Source organism: Camelina sativa, chromosome 6 (genome assembly GCF_000633955.1).
Source record: "Camelina sativa cultivar DH55 chromosome 6, Cs, whole genome shotgun sequence".
Classification (NCBI taxonomy): Eukaryota; Viridiplantae; Streptophyta; class Magnoliopsida; order Brassicales; family Brassicaceae; genus Camelina; species Camelina sativa.
Window position 1 is genome coordinate 17,650,260 of NC_025690.1, and position 14,634 is coordinate 17,664,893.

The 14,634-nt window shown below is 35.2% G+C and overlaps 4 protein-coding genes across 5 annotated transcripts; 1 reads left to right on the forward strand and 3 right to left on the reverse strand.

The window, feature by feature from the left end:
- LOC104791995 (two-component response regulator ARR9) lies at positions 1,893-3,645 on the forward strand. The gene is made up of 5 exons (XM_010518007.2): positions 1,893-2,344; positions 2,452-2,558; positions 2,697-2,774; positions 2,884-2,954; positions 3,065-3,645. Exons 1-5 carry the CDS (start codon positions 2,242-2,244, stop codon positions 3,414-3,416), a joined length of 711 nt encoding a protein of 236 aa, XP_010516309.1. The 5' UTR covers positions 1,893-2,241; the 3' UTR covers positions 3,417-3,645.
- On the reverse strand, positions 7,080-10,014 carry LOC104791996 (cystathionine beta-lyase, chloroplastic). 2 transcript variants are annotated; one of them, XM_019246856.1, is made up of 13 exons: positions 9,801-10,014; positions 9,502-9,662; positions 9,296-9,411; positions 9,152-9,222; positions 8,959-9,050; positions 8,769-8,856; positions 8,563-8,674; positions 8,361-8,457; positions 8,186-8,267; positions 7,968-8,085; positions 7,770-7,877; positions 7,565-7,667; positions 7,080-7,459 (listed from the first exon to the last, which is right to left on the reverse strand). In XM_019246856.1, the coding sequence occupies exons 2-13, from the start codon at positions 9,566-9,568 to the stop codon at positions 7,284-7,286; spliced, it is 1,230 nt and encodes a 409-aa protein (XP_019102401.1). In that variant the 5' UTR covers positions 9,569-9,662; positions 9,801-10,014; the 3' UTR covers positions 7,080-7,283. The 2 variants fall into 2 exon arrangements, with proteins under 2 accessions (XP_019102401.1, XP_010516311.1); XM_010518009.2 differs by having other exon boundaries at positions 9,502-9,673; positions 9,801-10,013.
- LOC104791997 (dentin matrix acidic phosphoprotein 1-like) lies at positions 10,250-11,086 on the reverse strand. Its single transcript, XM_010518011.2, has 3 exons — positions 11,071-11,086; positions 10,670-10,930; positions 10,250-10,588 (listed from the first exon to the last, which is right to left on the reverse strand). The coding sequence occupies exons 2-3, from the start codon at positions 10,839-10,841 to the stop codon at positions 10,506-10,508; spliced, it is 255 nt and encodes an 84-aa protein (XP_010516313.1). The 5' UTR covers positions 10,842-10,930; positions 11,071-11,086; the 3' UTR covers positions 10,250-10,505.
- On the reverse strand, positions 10,992-14,627 carry LOC104791998 (condensin complex subunit 1-like). The gene is made up of 11 exons (XM_010518012.2): positions 14,134-14,627; positions 13,831-14,022; positions 13,011-13,664; positions 12,725-12,901; positions 12,511-12,578; positions 12,200-12,422; positions 12,023-12,122; positions 11,805-11,920; positions 11,658-11,715; positions 11,419-11,570; positions 10,992-11,335 (listed from the first exon to the last, which is right to left on the reverse strand). Exons 1-11 carry the CDS (start codon positions 14,623-14,625, stop codon positions 11,066-11,068), a joined length of 2,502 nt encoding a protein of 833 aa, XP_010516314.1. The 5' UTR covers positions 14,626-14,627; the 3' UTR covers positions 10,992-11,065.

Here is a 14,634-nt window from a genome sequence, read left to right on the forward strand (position 1 = left end):
CTGAATTACTTGAAGTTTTGGAAAAATATTAAACTCCTATATATTAATATTATGGATCTTTTTTTAATTTATTTATTGAATAAGGCTTCAACTTATTAAGATACCATATTTTACGAAGTAAATTGATTAGTATGACTCAAAATAAAGATATATATATATATATATTTCACTGTAAAAATTATATAATAGTTCAAAAGATTATAAATCAAAAGATAAAAGACAAAAATGAAATTGCAGTGACACAATGATCTTTCCATAATCTAAAACTAGAAGAGAAAAAGAATTTATCAATACATTATTTAAAGTAAAATCATTTTGTCTCGAAACTGATTTAGCTCTCGAAAAACTATAAAAACTTTCCCCATACCAAAAGATGATAACATGCTTGAATACAAATGACTATAACAAGAGAATCAAACTTATTTTTTCCGTATAAGATGCAATTTCTCTATAAATGCTTTGTAGGGTCTCTCAGGATGTCATGTCACCATAAAATAATCTAAATCCACTTAAATTTTTCAAAGCCACAACGACCAAGTAATTAAACTTGAACAAAGCTTAATACAAGATGAGCTAATCCAAACATAACCAAAGCTCAACCCCCAAACTAACAAACTCAAAATAAAGATATATAGCTAACAAAATCATCTAAACATTATACAAAATTAGATTTTCATTTTTTTTTTAGAGTTTCATTTTTATAAGTAGAATAGTATCTTCTTTGATATTGTCGGCGCTTTTGATTAATGACTAACAAATGTGATTTCATCCAAACTATTAGCAACCATTATTTGATTGTAAGTTTGACTTCGACCCTCCATTTTAGTTTGAGGTATATATATATATATATATATACAGAATATATATAAATTAATATTCGGTAAATTAATAATCTTTATAAATTAATAAATTTCTTTGGTTCCAAGTTGGGACTAATGTAATTTTGGATAAAATAATAAATTAATAACTTTTTAAAAAATCCCATATAAAAATATAGTCCCATCAATATCATAAATTAATAATCAAATAAACTAGTATATATATATATATATAAATCTAGTGATATATAAATCTATTATTTGTTTGTTCTTAAATTTGCATTCTTGTTGGAGAGTATCTATAATATTTCTGACTACATCAAAAACTTCTGGTGTTATCTTCTCAAATAGCATCAAAAAAAAATTGTAGAGAGTTTTTGACGCGATAATTGTTTTCTTATGTGTAACTGGTTCTAAAGGTACCGTCATATCTTTTTCAACTTCATCATCACCTTGAAAAATAATAGCATCAATTTCTTCTAAACTCTGAATTTCTGATAAAAAATCATTTTCATAAATTAATATTTTATTAATTTATCGATAAATTAAAACTTCTATAAATTAATAAAATTCTATGGTCCCAACCTTATTAAATTTATAGAAGTTCTACTGTATAATTGTTTCTTGAATGTTTTTATCGATACACGTATTTCAATTTGTTTGTTACGGTTAGTTTACTTGTATGCAGATATAGTTAATTTTACAAACACTAAAAAATTTGGTAATTATTTTTATTTTTGGGCGAAAATCATTAAAAAATATATATATGTTATAATATTATATTGGATAATAAAATAATGATGAGATATACTATAGTTTTGTTTTAAAATATAAAATCTTGCAACTCTATTCCCTAAAAAGATTTTAGATGTTTATATATAAAAAAATATTTCAAGCGGTTGTGGTCATAGTAGTAGTAGTATATAAAAAGCAAAGCACACCTCCTTATCTAATCCTTAAAAATCCTCCAAAAGATTTGTTTTGATTATTTTTTATTTTTTTTGTCTTTTTTTTTCCTCCTCTGCGCTGTCTTCTCAAGAAAATACAAAAACATTTTTATATATCAAAAACTCTTCTTTTGCTTTCTCCACAATTCAAAGCTTAAAATTAGTTTTATTCATTTTTTTTCCCTCTCTGTCTCTCTCTTTTGCAAGAAATTGGTAGAGGGAGAAGAATAAACATATTAATCAGATCTTGTTTTAAGTGCAAACACACCCCTCACTTTTTTATCAGCTTCAGCATCCTTATGTTAAAACAAAAAAAAACGCATCAAATCTCGGAGAAAACAAAAAAAAAAATTGATTATTTCTAGTGAAGAAAACAAAAAAAAAAAATTGATTATTTCTAGTGAAGAAAACAAAAAAAAGTCGAAGACTTTACATCTGGGTTCATCGATTGGAGAGATAAGTAAGATCTTCTTGCAATGGGTATGGCAGCAGAATCGCAGTTTCATGTATTAGCTGTTGATGATAGTCTTTTTGATCGGAAACTTATTGAGAGATTGCTTCAAAAGTCTTCGTGTCAAGGTAATCATAATCATTATAATGAGTATTTAAAGGTAGAAAAAGTCTTAAGCTTTGTTTGATAGAATCGAAGAAAGTTCTAAGCTTTTTTTTTTTGGGTATTTTTGTAGTAACTACTGTTGATTCAGGCTCAAAGGCTTTAGAGTTTCTGGGTTTAAGACAAGGTATTGAGAGTAATGATCCAAATGCACTTTCTACGGCTCCTGTAAATCACCAGGTTTGTTAAATCTTGTTCCTTTTTTTAATCAGTTCTATGTTTGATTAGTCATCTTACTATTTTTGTTTTGGAAAACTGGTAAGTTTTGGTTCTGAGTGGTTTCTTCTTGTGGTTTGATTGTGACTTTTTTTTTAACAGGAAGTTGAAGTCAATCTTATAATTACTGATTATTGTATGCCAGGCATGACTGGTTTTGATTTGCTCAAGAAAGTCAAGGTAAAATTGTTTTAGAGAAACTTAGAAAGTCAATATATAGGAAATCTCTCTTTGGAATATTTTTCTCTGGTGATTTGTTTATTGATGCTTTGTTTTTTTTATTTTGCAGGAATCATCAGCTTTCAAGAACATACCAGTAGTTATAATGTCCTCTGAGAACGTTCCTGCAAGAATCAGCAGGTAAACAACAATGAAAGATGTAGAAGTTTGAGCTTGGGCCTCTTCAGACTGTGTTTTGTTTTGCACAGAGAAAGGTTCTGATGTTATTGTGTCATAATCTGTCTGAACAGATGTTTGGAAGAAGGTGCTGAAGAGTTTTTCTTGAAACCAGTAAGATTGGCTGATCTTAACAAGTTGAAACCTCATATGATGAAAACTAAGTTGAAGAACCAGAAGCTGGAGGAGATTGAGGAACTTTCAAAAGATGAAAATGGAACTGTAGCAGCAGCAGCAGCAGTTGTACCAGAGATTAAAGGCTCTACAAAAGCTGAAATCGAAGTCTTGCCTCTGCAACAAGATCTGCTATTAGTACAACAAGGGGATCAAACGTTGAGTACTAACAACAAGAGGAAGTCAATGGAAGAGGGGATCTCAACAGATAGACCACGTCCTAGATTTGACGGTATCACAACTGCTGTCTGATCTATAGCTATAAATGCTTCGTTTTTGGGGTTTCTGATTTTAGAGTTTTGTAGATTGTCGTAGGAATGCTTCTGCTGGTACAATACATGGTTTTAGTCGGGAATGCAGAGAGGGGGATATGATGATGATGTATGGGGATAATGTTTATATGTACATCAGTAAATCTTACATGGTGAATAACCCAGTTCCCAATTTTTTACTTTTGGTATAAAGAAACTCAACTTGACTATCTGAAAACGGTATAAAGGATATGTGTAGATGTCATCCTATTTGCCAACTGTAGTTTTCAATGCATTCACAGTTTCCTTTGATATGTATAGATAGGTGCCTGTCCTAGTGGACAAAAAGGTTTAAATCTGGTAAATTCTGGTGCAGATGTGTCACGGTTAGTTCCATGTTCTTGTTTCTTACCTAACCTGAAACAGAATTTCAGAACAAGTTGCTCACTGTGTCCTCTCCTATTCTCACTTCTCAGATCCAGAATTTTTTTTAAATTTGTGTTTTACATTGGAGAAAGATCCGTACTTACTACAGTACGTAATAATCATGTTCTAACCGCTTATGTTGGCTTTGAAGCCTATAATACAGATTTAACCCCAAAACTTGCTTGATGTGTTTTCAAAAACCAAATTATGTTTTATGGTTTGTCATATAGATTCTTACTATGAAACTACAAAAGCTGAGACAAGAACAAAGAGAAACAAACTCCCTACTAATTGAACCAATTGCCAAACCGAAAATCGAAAAAGTCAGTTCGGGCTACAACCGCAGGACTACCGACAACGACGTCGTATTCACCACGGGAGATAACCACTACTCTCACTACTCATATAACTCACTCTTTTGATTACTAACCACTATTCACAGAACTCACTCTTTTTTTATCAGAGCTCACTGTTTTGATCACCACTCTTTGCCCACAGAACCTAATCATCACTAGTCAGCTGGCCTTTGTAACAGGAGGGACGCATATATCGAAATGAAGAACTCTTAAAACTTTGAGTGCACCTGTTTTGGTGATAGAAGTACCGCTGAGGTGGACCTTCTTTAAGCTTCTACATTTTCTGACCAAAGCCGCAAGACCAAAGTACCGAGACAATCTTCAACTTCAAGCTCTTTAATTTGAAATGGGACAGGAGATACAAACTCTGGTGATGCTAAACATTTACTTGGATCTTGTTACTGGGTATGAGAACATTTACTTAGATTTTAATTGGGCCTGAGATGTTATGAAATCAAATAAATTAGAGATTGATTCCTAACATTGGGGCTTTCTTGTACAAACAATAATAATTAACATATATGTGCTTTAGTAAGCGGATAAGAATATATTGAAAAAAACATCATTTGATTTTTGTCTTTGTGTATATTTTTACTTTGAAAATTTTTGTATGGCTATAAAATGTCTAAATATTCTAACCTTAATAAATTAAAATTCATCAACAAAATGTAGACCTTAAAAAAATGAGAGGTGCTTTCTCATTTCTTAAAGTATCATAAAAAAAATCAATGTTGATGTAAGAGTTTATTCCTTTGTCTAATACCTAATTGGTCGTTCTTTTCTCTTCATCTTTCAAATTATTGACAGGTTGTCTTAACTAATTTCTGTGATAATTATAATTATCTTATTTGTAGTTATGATTAGTAGGGATAATGATTATGTGAGAAAATAATGGTGATCAAAAGAGTTGGTTTTGATTAAAAAAAAAGAGTGAGTTTTGTGAGTAGTAGTTAGTGATCAAAAGAGTGAATTGTGTGAGTAGTGAGAGTAGTGATCAAAAGAGTGAGTAGTTAGACAGAGAGTAGTGGTTATCTCCTCCAAGTGGTGGTGATTAAAACTGAGAGTTGTGTGAGGTGGGATGATCTCGTTCTGTGTGGTGACCACCTGTAATCNCTCAGATCCAGAATTTTTTTTAAATTTGTGTTTTACATTGGAGAAAGATCCGTACTTACTACAGTACGTAATAATCATGTTCTAACCGCTTATGTTGGCTTTGAAGCCTATAATACAGATTTAACCCCAAAACTTGCTTGATGTGTTTTCAAAAACCAAATTATGTTTTATGGTTTGTCATATAGATTCTTACTATGAAACTACAAAAGCTGAGACAAGAACAAAGAGAAACAAACTCCCTACTAATTGAACCAATTGCCAAACCGAAAATCGAAAAAGTCAGTTCGGGCTACAACCGCAGGACTACCGACAACGACGTCGTATTCACCACGGGAGATAACCACTACTCTCACTACTCATATAACTCACTCTTTTGATTACTAACCACTATTCACAGAACTCACTCTTTTTTTATCAGAGCTCACTGTTTTGATCACCACTCTTTGCCCACAGAACCTAATCATCACTAGTCAGCTGGCCTTTGTAACAGGAGGGACGCATATATCGAAATGAAGAACTCTTAAAACTTTGAGTGCACCTGTTTTGGTGATAGAAGTACCGCTGAGGTGGACCTTCTTTAAGCTTCTACATTTTCTGACCAAAGCCGCAAGACCAAAGTACCGAGACAATCTTCAACTTCAAGCTCTTTAATTTGAAATGGGACAGGAGATACAAACTCTGGTGATGCTAAACATTTACTTGGATCTTGTTACTGGGTATGAGAACATTTACTTAGATTTTAATTGGGCCTGAGATGTTATGAAATCAAATAAATTAGAGATTGATTCCTAACATTGGGGCTTTCTTGTACAAACAATAATAATTAACATATATGTGCTTTAGTAAGCGGATAAGAATATATTGAAAAAAACATCATTTGATTTTTGTCTTTGTGTATATTTTTACTTTGAAAATTTTTGTATGGCTATAAAATGTCTAAATATTCTAACCTTAATAAATTAAAATTCATCAACAAAATGTAGACCTTAAAAAAATGAGAGGTGCTTTCTCATTTCTTAAAGTATCATAAAAAAAATCAATGTTGATGTAAGAGTTTATTCCTTTGTCTAATACCTAATTGGTCGTTCTTTTCTCTTCATCTTTCAAATTATTGACAGGTTGTCTTAACTAATTTCTGTGATAATTATAATTATCTTATTTGTAGTTATGATTAGTAGGGATAATGATTATGTGAGAAAATAATGGTGATCAAAAGAGTTGGTTTTGATTAAAAAAAAAGAGTGAGTTTTGTGAGTAGTAGTTAGTGATCAAAAGAGTGAATTGTGTGAGTAGTGAGAGTAGTGATCAAAAGAGTGAGTAGTTAGACAGAGAGTAGTGGTTATCTCCTCCAAGTGGTGGTGATTAAAACTGAGAGTTGTGTGAGGTGGGATGATCTCGTTCTGTGTGGTGACCACCTGTAATCTTTTTGTTTTGTACATTGTAAAAGTATCCAAAGGGAACAAAATTCTCAGAATCCGGTAATAAATACAATGAAACAATGTTAACAGATACAAACCAGTTTTGGTTTTGATCTCACACTCAAAAGCTGATTAACAACAGTGTTGAGTCTCAATGGAAGCAATTTTTTTAAAAAAAAACAAATCAAACAAACAAAACCTGCAGCAGTGTCTGAAATCAGAACACGAAATCAACAGTCAGAAATGATTGAAGAAAACATGCAGGAATCATCAGCTTTCAAGAACATACCAGTAGTTATATAATGTCCTCTCAGAACGTTCCTGCAAGAATCAGCAGGTAAAGAACAATAATAATCATGTTTTAACTGCTTATGTTGGCTTTGAAGCCTATAATACAGATTTAAACCCAAAACAAGCAACATTACAAATCCAAAATAATGAATTTATTGCTTTATGTGTGTTTCAAAAACCAAATTATGTTTTATGGTTTGTTACATAGATTCTTACTTCAAAAGCCTATGAAACTACAAAAGCTGAGACAAGAACAAAGCGAAACTAAAGAGGACAGGTTTTGAAAGCAATGTCAAGATCAGAGATCAAATCATTAGCATCTTCAATTCCTGCTGATATACGGACAAGATCTTCGGTCAAGCCTCTGGCCTCACGCACTTCTGCAGGTATGCTTGCATGTGACATGAAGCATGGCATGCTTATAAGTGACTTAACACTCCCTGTTGTCAAAGAAAAATTGTGGAAGAGATCAAAATCCAAAACTATCCCAAAGCTTATTAGAGCTTCTTCAGAAGAAACAGAATATAAGTAAATTTGAGTCTCACCAAAACTGACAGCTATACTGAAGTATTTGGTGGTTTCTACAAGATGCTTTGATAGCGCAACCGATCCAGTTATAAAGCTAAAAACCGATCCTGCACCCTTAGCCTGCATATTTGAAAAGAGTTAATTCTTATGTTCAGAACTCAAATTATCATCTTCATTTATTTATTTTTTTTTTTTCATATACCAGCTAATGCTTTTTAGTACCTGAGAGAAGTGGAGATCATGACCAGGATGATCTGGTAGACCAGCATAGTACACTTTCTTCACTCTTGGATGAGAAGACAAGTACATTGCAATTTTCCTCGCGTTTTCCTGAAGATTTTTGCCAGCTAATAACGTTAGTAATGAAATCAACCAAAAACAGAGAGACAACATCATTTCTAGAGGTGTTAATGTTAAGACCTGTTGCTTTTCTATACGTAAAGCCATTGTCTTTATTCCTCGTAGGCACAGCCAACAGTCGAAAGGAGCTAATCCAGAACCTTCTGAATTTTGAAGGAAATACAACTCCTTTGCCAATCTGGAAATTTTAACACCAATATATAAAGAAAGGCAGATGTTTCAAAGAAATGTCTCATATACTTGAAAGCAGATCATAGAAAAGAGTAGAGACAACATACTTTTCGCCTTTTACAGCAAGCACACCCGCCATCACATCACTGTGTCCGGCTATAAACTTAGTAGCCGAGTGCATCACGATGTCTAGCAAGCCAGAGAAGTTGAAATATGAGTGTTAAGAAGTAAATCTGAGGATTAAAACAAAACTTTTAGCGAAGTCAGAGTTGTTTTACACACCAGCTCCTAGTTCAAATGGCCGAGAGAGCACCGGTGACATAATACTGTTGTCCACCAACACAATCGCACCTTGAGCATGAGTCATCTCAGCTATTTTCTACAAACACAGCAAACCATAGGACAATTTTAATTTTACAGCAAACTAAGTCGATTTCAGCCATGTGGTTCTGGCTCCAAACTTTGAAGAAACAAAGAATTTTACTCGTATATCAGAAATTTGTTGTCTGGGGTTTGTTGGAGACTCAAGCCACACAAGCTTTGTCTTGGGACCAATTGCAGCAGCAACCTCGTCTAATTTAGTCGTGTTTACTCGTCTACAAGATATCAAATGGAATCATTAAGTTATCTTAGTTTTGCGAAAATAAGTAGTTATAAAATATCTGAATGATATGTAGCAGCAATACTAACTTTACCACAACGCCAGATCTTGGAACAACTTGGGATAGTAATCTGTCTGATCCACCATATACATCATCTCCAGCAACAATTTCTTCACCTATGGAAACAAAATCAAATATACTACAATGAGACCAACCTATTGTATCAATCAAAACGAAAGACATCAGAAATTTAAGAGAAGTCAATAATTGGAAATTACCATTTTTGATAAGGTGTGTAACAGCACTAAGAGCAGCCATTCCACTAGTGAAGCAAAATGCTCTATCTGCCTTGTCAAGCTTCGCAAGGAGACTAACAAAAGGAGAAAACTTTTATAAGAAACGCTGAAGCAACACACATACAAATAGAGCTAAATCACCTCGGAAACGAGAAGATGCTAAAGCAACAAGTACCTTTCCAATGCATCCCGTGTAGGATTCCCACTTCTTGTATAATCATAAGGTCCATTTTCAATAGCAGAAGGCTAAAAATAAGCAAACAAAAACAGCATCAAGTGACAAATCCTCCCATGAAAATAAAGAATCATGCCTCAGTACCTGCTTAAAAGTAGCTGTTTGGTAAAGAGGAGTGCTCAATGCATCAAAGGGATCAAATTCATTATCAACGTTAACCAGTAACGTAGAGACGCTAGCTTCTTCTTTGATATTCATAGCTGCAAAACATTGAAACACCCATCACTCCAAAAAAACAAAAAAAAGAGCTGACTATATCATCAATACGATCCAACTAACAAAAAACGAACCATTAAAGCTGTCTGGGGTATTGTTAACAACAGTAGATTGAGTTTGTCCATCAACACTTTGCTCCATCACACAATTCAGCTTGAAAAGGTTACGATTGGAGATCAGCTTCTTCTCCCAAGTTGGAAACTTGGAAATGGAAACACTGGTCGGAGAGTTCTTACTGAGCAAACCCTTCAGAGAGACACAGTTGATCAGATATCACTAAATTTGGTAGAGGCCACAGCAAAAGCAATAGAAATTGGGGAGAAAAGGTATTAACTTTATTTGAAGTCTCTAAATAAAAATAAATGGGGCTTACTCGGTCGGGGAGATCAGCGAAGGAAGAAGGTACGAAGGAGGAGTGAAGTGATAGAGAAGATGCCATTTTGTTTTTTGGGTAGATGAAAGAGAATTAAAAGCTTCTTCTCCGGTGATTTCTCGTCTGAGATATTAATCGACGAGATAATGCGCGGCGACGGAGACAGTTCTAGTGCTGAAGTGGGGACTCTCGAAAGAAGAGAGAAACTGAAGCTGAAAGCCGAAGAAGGTGTCGGATTTTAAGTCTCGGTTTGGTTTGTTTCGGTTTCCGTAGATTCAAAAAGAGAAAACCGAAATAAACCGAAATAAATTCAGGTTAGTGCAAATTTGTTTATAATAGAATGATAGGAAAAAAACGTGGATGGGAAAGTAGGTGATCACCTACTCTACGAGTCCCCATAAGGATTATGGACATCGCACTGATATATTCGTCAGTGCAAAGAAAAAGAGTAGAAAACAAAAGGCATTTGGTACAAAATTAATATAAAATTTGGCCACAAGGAAGAGCTTGTTCTTGCAGTGATACTTGGACGAATTGGCTATAATTTATCACAAGTTCACAACTAAGCAGTGACCAATTTCTGGGCATCATAGAGAGAAACCAATTTAGTGACCAAAACAGACGTAGTTTAATATAAGATAGCTCTCGAGATGTTGAGCAATTTGACCAGACACATTCTCTCTCTGCATATACACAATGTTTCTTCTAACTTCTACTTCCTGACCTCAGGTTTCTCCTGATGTTGCTCGATGACTCTGTACTCTTGCTTTCTGATTCGCCTTCTCCCCCTGAAAACCTTATAACTCTTTACTTGACTGTTTCTAAGTTGTGCGAGATTGTTAAAGATACAAAGGGAAGTTTTCACATACCGCCATTAGTCTTTTGGTTTAAGGAACGAGGATTGGGGGTATCACATTGCTCAGAATCTGGCTCTTCCTCGGAGTCAGATGGCTCTTCCTCCGAGTCAGATTGCTGATCCTCTGAGTCAGATTGCTCACCCTCGGTCTCAGTTGCATTCAAATTATCCCCTGATTCTTCCATTGATGGATCCACGATTTCAGTCTCAGTTGCAATTAAATTATCGCCTGATTCTTCCACTGATGGATCCACAATTTCACTGTCTGAAACATCTGAGAAACACACAAAACAGTCCTTAAACAAAGGAGAGAGAATATCTGATGTTTAGAAAGATTGTCGTTAACTGGCATTTTATTATCATATGCCTGGTACAGCGAACTTTGCTTTAGCACCAAGTAAAAAAATTACTAACCTTCACCTTCATCTTCGTCTTTATCTTCATCTTCCTCTTCGTCTTCGTCTTCATATTCATCTTCATCTTCATCATATTCTTCTACAGGTTCTTCTTTCACTTTGCTAAGGACAGCAAGAGATTCCATGGTCTTGGTTTTCTCTCGGTGAACCTCGGCATTTCTTGCAGTTTCTTCTTGTTCTTTCTTCTCCATGTGGAACTTGTTGATCTTCTCTTCAAACTCTTCGATGCAAGCTTTGAGTTCTGGTTTCGCAAACTTCTTTCCCTGTTCAGATTCACAACCAGATGTCAAACTCACATATAGCATGAAAAGAATGGCAAAGTTGACAAAAACCAGAGACACCGGACCTTATTGATTATGCTTCTAAAGTTCTCGGTCACCAAATCCTCTGCTAAAGCATGCTCGTAAGACTTAAATGACTCAATAAGTTTTTTGATTCCTTTTTCTGTGAATGTCAGCAGCGAAAGAGAATACGAAATGTATTCCCACTGTTTTCCATCTGCAAGTTTAGGTGTAGATGTCAAAGGGATATACTTCCTATTAATCACAAAACAGGTGTAAGGATATATCATCAACACATGCATACCTGTGACTCCGCTAAATCTATTGCAAAGCTTCTCAACCAGAGCCTCCATCTGTTTGTCCTGGAGATTGTTGAGGATACAGATGAGTGATTAATAAGAACAAATACTGGGTATATTAACGCCAGTATTGATTTGGAAAAGCTATATACCTTTTTGATGGAGCCGATCAAGAATTGCATGACATTGCAGAATGTCTCCCTCTCTAAATTACGGTTGGATAACTGCCCAAGTATATCAGGAAGTAGATTGTATATGGGATTCGATCCTGGATTTGTTTGGCAGAAAAGAGGCTCTCAAGTGTTAAATTTGATTCAAAGGTGGAATATGTCATGTAATTGTAAACTGTAAAGTACATATTGCAACTGACCTTTCTTAGAAAGTTCATGGAAAAATAGTTTTGCGAGACTAGAGATCCTCTCTACATCATCTTCTATACATATAGCCATTTCATTGATATGCCCTTTCACCTGAAATTACGATTTATAGAGTGAAACCTCAAACTATAACTGCAGATATTTAAAGAGAGGGAGGAGAGAGAGGTTACCTTCATCATATCATTCAATATAAGATGTGAAAGGACCAGGACAGCATTTTTTCTGACGGAAACTGAAGCATCCCGTAACCTGGCATACATATTTTCTGTCCAAGGTTCTAAAAGATTTGGAAAACGAACTGCCAAGTCTCCAAGTGAAAGGGTGCAATTTGACCGGACAACTTCGGACGGTGCATTTTCAACAACTGTGAAAAGAAGCTGGAGATTGGATTCGCTGGCATACATTAAGTTTTAATGCATTAAGTAAGTATATGTTCAGTTTTGTAAAGGATAAAAAGAATATAATAAAGATTTAGTCTCACCAGAAACTTGCATCAATAATCATAAACCTGCATAATGCAAGCATTGCGGAAGCTTGTAGTTCAGGATGCTGTAAGAATGGAAAGTCAAAAGTTTTATTTATCATGCACTGTATATAACCAAATAAATGTAAGCGCAAAAGAAGGAGATAAAACGAAAGCTTATAACTTCATCACTCGACATGAAACAGAATAAACGAATTGAAAAATTAACTACCTTTTGCAGCACAGAAAAATTCCTGCAAAGCTTTGAGAGAAAAGTTGCACACTCCCCAATCAGATTCTTCTCGTTAGAACCACCGGAAACAATTTCCCTCTCTGCTCTTTCACCGAGTGTGTCAAGCAGTGCATCATCAGAGGCCGCAAGTCCTAGCTCAGCATTTATGCTATTCTTCTATAAAACAAAGAAAACATCACATGAGATCACACTAGTATGCAAAAATAACTCACTAGGGTTGCAACATTTGTGCCACCAGCTATGCTCTACGAAGATCGGTCTGTACCTCTTGTGTGGCCCCAAGGTTTTCATCTGTATTCTGACTGTCAGCAGCGGCTTTGTCCTTTTTGGTCTTCTGTCTCCGTATCTTCTGGATACAAGATTCTATATACACCAACTGGTTCATAGCAATGTGACTGATAGCGAACAAGAATCTACTGAGTCTTGCTACTTGAATTGGAGTCAGAATATCAACTTTATTATTGTCGGTATCAGTCTGTGCTTCATCTTGTCCAACTACATCAAACACAGTGCTCAGGGACTTTTTAATAATAGTAGAAGCCAAGGTTTCTGGAGTTGGGTGGATCATGTATATCGCACTTATGGCTTTATCAGCAGTAGCATAATATATGTTTTCTGGAAGCCAGTTCCCAGTGATCAAGCTTTCAAGAATACTAAACAATCGGCTGCCACTGCTGAGCAATAACTTTTTCCTATCTTCATCGGAAAGCCGCTGAATAGTAGTGCATGCAGTTCTGGCAAGTAGAGGTTCCACTTTTGCCCAACGGCCAAACCCAATATCAATAATATCCTGCATGTGTGATCCAAGAATCCTAGGAGATGACTTTGCAGCCATGCAAATGATAGATAGAGCCCCACGACTTTGCTCAGCAGTTGTCCCATTGATGTTAAAGCAAAAGAAGTCCCATAAAGCCGATATCTGCAAAGAAAAAAATGATAGAAGCTCTTATTAGCCTCTAGCAGGTGAATCAATAACCACGCTCATTATTTTTTAGTTGTTCTTGACCGTGCATAAGCAGACTACATATATCGATTGACCATATTTCGTAGCATACTCATACGCTGGAGTCACAGAAGGAACCTACCGTGTTGCTAGATATTTCACCTTTTGACACCAAAGCATTTACAATAAACTCTAGTGCTGCCTGATCTCCTATATTTGAATCTATGGCAAGGTTCAACAGCTGCTTCGCCGTGTCAACTGGATTTTTCCTTATGTAAATTGAGATGAAGGCATTTTCTACTGCCTCATAGATAGACTTATCCTGAGAAAACGCCTACAGAGACAGCAAAAAACAAGGTTTTTACCACAGATTAAGGGGATGTTAACTCAAAAATGTCAGAAGAAATGGATTCTTATGAGTTATGATATATGATAAGCACCATACCAGAGGCAGAATTTTACGGAGACAAGCTTCTGCACCATCAATTTGGAACTGCTTACACCTCATCAACAAGAGAATAGCATTCTCAACGTCAGTGGCAGAAGATGAAGCCATTAATTGAACAAGGATCGACATACTAGCTGACATGCACTTCGAGAACCTCAATCCAGCCTCAAGGGAAGCAATCAAGGCCTTGGTTTGCTCAAGGTTACCAATATCTGGAACAGATACATCCTTTTCACTGATTTCTTCTCCGTTCTCTGGCTGACAGCTATCAGATAGACTATCTTGATGCACCTTACTTGTAGCTTCAAGATGCAAGTCATCGATTTCACCATCTCCAATACAGGACTCACCATCTGAAGTTGACTCTTTTGATGCATGCTCAGTAGGGAGGCTTGGTTCAAGTTCATTCAGTTTTCTTTTATACTGCTCCAGGGTTGCCTCAAATGAAGCTATTCGAAGCTGTGGACCAAAGGGGTTATGTTGCAACATCGTGATCAG

What these genes read in the sequence shown, in the direction of transcription:
- LOC104791997 (XM_010518011.2), bottom strand. Translation starts at nt 10,841, where the DNA reads ATGGAAGAATCAGGGGATAATTTGAATGCAACTGAGACCGAGGGTGAG. An exon ending in AAACCAAAAGACTAATGGCG is followed by an intron (nt 10,589 to 10,669) that starts GTATGTGAAAAC and finishes TAAGGTTTTCAG; the next exon opens with GGGGAGAAGGCGAATCAGAA.
- LOC104791995 (XM_010518007.2), top strand. Translation starts at nt 2,242, where the DNA reads ATGGGTATGGCAGCAGAATCGCAGTTTCATGTATTAGCTGTTGATGAT. An exon ending in CGGCTCCTGTAAATCACCAG is followed by an intron (nt 2,559 to 2,696) that starts GTTTGTTAAATC and finishes TTTTTTTAACAG; the next exon opens with GAAGTTGAAGTCAATCTTAT. An exon ending in GTTCCTGCAAGAATCAGCAG is followed by an intron (nt 2,955 to 3,064) that starts GTAAACAACAAT and finishes CTGTCTGAACAG; the next exon opens with ATGTTTGGAAGAAGGTGCTG.
- LOC104791998 (XM_010518012.2), bottom strand. Translation starts at nt 14,625, where the DNA reads ATGTTGCAACATAACCCCTTTGGTCCACAGCTTCGAATAGCTTCATTT. An exon ending in TATTGAATGATATGATGAAG is followed by an intron (nt 12,123 to 12,199) that starts GTAACCTCTCTC and finishes TCGTAATTTCAG; the next exon opens with GTGAAAGGGCATATCAATGA. An exon ending in CCATGAACTTTCTAAGAAAG is followed by an intron (nt 11,921 to 12,022) that starts GTCAGTTGCAAT and finishes AAACAAATCCAG; the next exon opens with GATCGAATCCCATATACAAT.
- LOC104791996 (XM_010518009.2), bottom strand. Translation starts at nt 9,866, where the DNA reads ATGGCATCTTCTCTATCACTTCACTCCTCCTTCGTACCTTCTTCCTTC. An exon ending in ACACGGGATGCATTGGAAAG is followed by an intron (nt 9,051 to 9,151) that starts GTACTTGTTGCT and finishes TCCTTTTGTTAG; the next exon opens with TCTCCTTGCGAAGCTTGACA. An exon ending in GCCATTTGAACTAGGAGCTG is followed by an intron (nt 8,268 to 8,360) that starts GTGTGTAAAACA and finishes CTGGCTTGCTAG; the next exon opens with ACATCGTGATGCACTCGGCT.